This window comes from Nicotiana tomentosiformis, chromosome 5 (genome assembly GCF_000390325.3).
Source record: "Nicotiana tomentosiformis chromosome 5, ASM39032v3, whole genome shotgun sequence".
Lineage (NCBI taxonomy): Eukaryota > Viridiplantae > Streptophyta > Magnoliopsida > Solanales > Solanaceae > Nicotiana > Nicotiana tomentosiformis.
In genome coordinates, this window is record NC_090816.1 from 4,582,737 (window position 1) to 4,588,065 (window position 5,329).

Here is a 5,329-nt window from a genome sequence, read left to right on the forward strand (position 1 = left end):
AACAACATAGACAAAGCAGCCAAGAGGAACCCGGTTCCTGACAAAAGATTTAAAAGAAAAGAAGTTGTTGATAGTGTTGTGAAACAAGCTCTTGCTGCATGGGGAGACTCTTCTAGCGAATTTGGAGAAGATGATGCACAAGGTGATACCTCCATGATGGCAGTAGAAAGTGAAGCAGCTGAATATGATTCCATATATGCTCTAATGGCTAAATCATATGAGGATGAGGAAGATGACGGTGAAGATGAGGTAAACTTTCTGGATGTTCAAAGAAATTTAAAATCCTATTCTCAAAAGAAGCTTATATCTTTGGCTAGTGTTTTAATTGATGCTTATCACAGTCTCATTAATGATAAAAATGTGCTAACCACAGAACTAGGAGAAATAGAACACGAGAGAGATGATCTAGCGGTGGTTGAGATTGATCTAAGAGAGACCATTGAGAGTTTAAAAAGGGAAAAAGATACTTTGACTAAGAGAATTGCAAACATAGAGCATGAGAGAGATGACCTATTAGTAGTAGTCGTGGACCTAAAGGAAATAATTGAGGAACTAAAAAGGAAATGTAGGCCTGAGTTCACCTAAAAGGGAAAGGAAGTTGCAAGTGAGGCACACCTTATGCTTGAAGATGAGTTAAAATCAGTGAAATCTAGTCTGTATGCCGAACTTGAGAGAAACAGACAGCTTCATGAAGATCTAGGCAGAGTTAAGAATGATCTAGAAAAATCACTCAAGTGGACCTGGTCCTCTGATGCTATCACTGTCTTGTATAAAAATAATGGGGGAAAAAGGCAAGTGATAAAGTTCCAAAGGGAAAAGACTCCTTACAACTCTTATAGCAAGTATGTTACTGTGCCTGATAATTGGCTTTGCACTCACTGTGGTAACACTGGCACTTTAAGGAAACATGTAAGGCCAAGTTTCAGTCTCAACAGAAAAATAATGTTTTTGCTAAAAAGGTAACTACTGTTAGAGAACATGATCCCTCATATAAAAGACGCACGATACCTGCTTGGACAGAAAAGGTCCCGATTCTTCCCTTTCCTCATTATAAAGGACCCAAACTTGTTTGGGTTCCTAAGTCTAACCCTTTATTTCCTTGTGCGGGGAGCAGTGAAAGGGAACAGCCAATGATACATGGATAGTGGTTACTCGAAGCACATGACTGGAAGCACAAATGATTTCTTTTCACTCAAAGCCCTACAAGTAGGAAGTGTCTCCTTTGGAAACGGCAAAAAAGGGATACATTCTGGGAATTGGAAGAATTGGGAAGTCTCTTTCTCACTCAATTGAAAATGTGTACTACGTAAATGGGTTGAAGTACAGCCTGTTAAGTGTCTCCCAAATCTATGACAAGGGAAACAAGAGTGGTGATCTCAACTGTCTAAGTGTTGTTGATGATGATGCTGAACTATGGCATAGAAGGCCGGGTCATGCAAGTTTCACGTTATTGAACAAGTTGGTCAAGAAGGACCTGGTTCGTGACCTGCCCAACTCAAGCTTCAAGGATCACAAGGTGTGCGATGCAGTGTGTTGAGGAAAGTATACATGTGATCTTTGATGAATCTCACCACTCATGTGGGAAGGATTCACATGATAAGATTGATCAAGAGGGAGAACAGTCAATTGTCCCTGGTGAAGTCATTGACAATGGCACAGCTGAATCTCCAGATGACATAAAGGAACCTGGTTCCTCAATCACAACAACTGAAGCTGAAAATAGAGTTGCTGATGCAGATCAAGGGACCCCACATGCAGAGAGAGAATCACATTCAGAAATACCTGGACCATCTCACAACAAGGTTCGGGTGTCTAATTGGAAACACAAAAGTTCACATCCTCTAAAAAATGTGATCACTCCTCTTGATTTAGGAATTCAAACCAGATCAAAGGCAAGAAACGCGCTTGCCTTCTCATTTTTTCTCTCTCAAATTGAGCCCAAAAATATCAAGGAAGCATTAAAGATGTTGATTGGATTACAGCCATGCAAGAAGAAGTCCATCAATTTGAGAGGAACAGTATATGGAACCTGGTTCCACGACCTGCTGACAGAACTGTTATAGGAACCAGGTGAGTATTCAGAAACAAACTTGATGAGTTTGGAAACACAACTAGAAACAAGGCAAGGCTGGTAGTTCAAGGGTACAATCAGGAAGAAGGGATTGACTATGATGGAACATTTGCTCCAGTTTCTCGAATGGAAGCAATCAGAATCCTCATTGCCTTTGCGTCTCATATGGAATTCAAATTGTTCCAAATGGATGTCAAAAGTGCATTTCTGAATGGCTTTCTAAAAGAACAAGTCTTAGCAACCTCTTGGATTTGAGAATCATGAACATCCTGAGCATGTTTTCAAACTTGACAAGGCACTATATGGGCTAAAGCATTGCTCCTCATGCTTGGTATGAAAGGTTGTCTAAATTTCTTCTAGAAAATGACTTTACAAAAAAAAACATTGACAACACCTTATTTCTGAAGAAACGAGGGAGGAACCTGCTCATTATGCAAGTCTATGTTGATGACATCATCTTCAGAGCATCAAACGATTCATTGTGTGAGGAATTTGCAAAACTCATGGGAAGTGAGTTCGAGATGAGCATGATGGGGGAATTGAATTTCTTCTTAGGTCTACAAGTCAGCAAACTCCTTGGGGCATAATGATAAGTCAGCAAAAGTACATCAAAGAGCTTCTAAAGAGATTTGAGATGGAAAGTTCAAAGATCATTGATACACCTATTGCCACTGCCACACGCCTGAATATATGGATAAACCCGGTTCTCCTGTAAACGAGACTATGTATAGAGGCATTATTGGGTCACTTCTGTATCTCACAGGAAGTAGACCATACATTTTTTTCAATATGGGACTCTGTGCTAGGTTTTGATCCAATCCAAAGGAGTCTCATCTGAAGACTGCAAAGAGAATTCTGAGGTATCTCAAAGGAACGCAAGACCTGGTTCTCTACTATCCCTCAAGAGATAAATTTGACTTGATAGGGTATGCTAATGCTGACTATGTTGGTTATCTGGTGGATAGGAAAAGCACTTCTGGTATGGCATATTTTCTGGGTTCGTGTCTAATCTCATGGGGCATAAGAAAACAAAACTCAGTGGCCCTTTCAACTGCTGAAGCTGAGTATGTGGCAGCTGCCTCTTGTTGTGCTCAACTGTTGTGGATCAAGCAGCAACTCAAAGATTTCCATGTGCTTTCTGATTGTGTGCCCTTACTATGTGACAACACTAGTGCTCTTAACATGGCAAAAAATCCAGTTCAACATAAGAGAACAAAGCATATTGATGTGCGACATCACTTCCTCAGAGACAATGTTGAGAAAGGGCTCATCTGCATAAAGTTTTGTAGCACAGAAGATCAAATTGCAGATATCTTCACCAAAGCACTGAGCAGAGAGCACTTTGAAAAGAATCGCATGGCACTAGGATTGATAAAATCAAGCTGAGGACCTGGTCCCTCGATGATTGGCTACAGGTAAAATAGCTAAAAAATGTTTTCTGGCGCAGTCTAGCTCACCTCTATACCGTTATAGGTAGACACGTATGACGATTATAGAGCAGATAAGTAGTTAATGCATTGCACGTTGGTCAAAGGATGAGGCTTACATTTGCACAATCTGTCAGGGAACCTGGTTCCCCCGACACAGGTTAGTAGTTTCTCTGTACTCTCATGCATAATTTTTTAAACGGTTGAAACGGTGCCATGTCATCACACTGTCAATTTCTTTTCTTTCCCGATTTGTGAACCCAAATGTCTCGCCCATTATCTAGCGACCTGACTACCCAAATTTCCATCCATTCCTAATCGGTCCCTCACCCCTCTTAAATACATCCATTCACAATCATTTTCACCACTATTCACACCAAAAAATCCAAAATTCCTCTTTTTCTTTCTTCAAACCAAACTCTCTCTTCTTCAACTCACAACACTCTACCATGTCTGAACAACAAGAAACACAAGATGTTCCAAGTGTCATCCCCACTGTGTCCTCACCTGTCAAAACGTCATTGATAGAACCCACACTCTCCACTCCGACCAGTCCAAATCCTAAGACACAGTCACAACCATCCTCTGCTTCCTCTCCAACCCAATCGAGTACTGGTTCTCATCGGAGTCACAAATCTTTGACTCCCAAGAAGTTTGTGGCTGTGACCTTTCCTTCTACCTTGCCGGAAAAAAACAGTTGAAGAAGATACAATAGAAGAATAAGAGAATCAGGAAATTTCCAGTCTACCAATGGAAGAAAGCTCTAGCAAAGACAAAGATGTTGGTCATATCCATGATGAATCGACAATGACAGACCGTGGCCTTGAGTCTACAGGTAATACTCCTTCTACTTCTGGGTTTACCATGGGGTTACAGGAATAAGAGGCCATAGAACATATGTTGTCCATAGTTGTTAAAGGATGTGTTATTGAGGTTGGAAAAGGTGTGTCTGAGTCTCGGGGGGGAGAAAATAGTACCCTAATGGAGAATAGGGAACTTGTGCCTGTTGAAACATCAATACTGGACAGTATTACTGGGGCACAAACTGAGGGACCTGATCCCTCTACCTAAGAGGAGCCAACCCTTGGTTCCTCTCAAGTACCCCAGGTCAGTATTGATCCTGCTCTCTCTCCTCACTTGTACACTGAGCCTTTGTCCATGGTTGTTCCTAAAATAATATCGTTATCTGGAGGGGAGAATGAGGATAGTGCAGATGATTATGATAATGTGGCTATTGCTAGTTTTATCAAGGTTAGGAGTAGACAGGCCACTACTCAAGTGCCAACTCCTAAGAGACCTACCACTAGGTTGCAAAAGAAAGAGTTTCTTGAGTCTGTTATTAGGAAAACCAAGAACAACAAAAGAGGAGAAGATTATTAAAGGATGGGAAGATTGTGAATGAGAAAGTAGTGCAAGTTCTCAATGTTGATGATAAAGTGGATGAGGAACCTGGTTCCTTGACTCGCAAATTCTCACAGAAGCATACTATCTCCAAGACAAAAAGGGGATCCTCTGTGAGTGCTGAGAGTCTGAACAAAGTTAAAGGTGATAAATCTGGAGAAAAAGTGATAGCAGAATCAGTTGAAAAGGTGTTTGAGAAGACAGTGTCTGAGAAATCTGCTGAGAAAAGAAAGAGTGCTCGCAAATAAGTGAAAAGGAAGGGTGATGCCGGTGAGGAACCTGGTTCTTCTAAGAAGGCCAAGGTTGATGATACCCAGGATATTGGGAAGGAAAAGTGAAAAAATCAAAAGGTGTTGTGGGCCCGTACATTTGCTCCTGATATTCTGGAAATGGTTGGCATGCGACAATTGGTGGAGATATATGAATTCCA

At 41.1% G+C, this 5,329-nt stretch overlaps 1 protein-coding gene across 1 annotated transcript; it reads left to right on the plus strand.

The window, feature by feature from the left end:
• The first annotated feature begins 618 nt into the window (after positions 1-618).
• On the plus strand, positions 619-3,457 carry LOC138891860 (uncharacterized). Its single transcript, XM_070175542.1, has 5 exons — positions 619-909; positions 1,211-1,477; positions 1,587-2,056; positions 2,116-2,302; positions 2,897-3,457. The coding sequence occupies exons 1-5, from the start codon at positions 619-621 to the stop codon at positions 3,455-3,457; spliced, it is 1,776 nt and encodes a 591-aa protein (XP_070031643.1).
• The last annotated feature ends 1,872 nt before the right edge of the window (positions 3,458-5,329 follow it).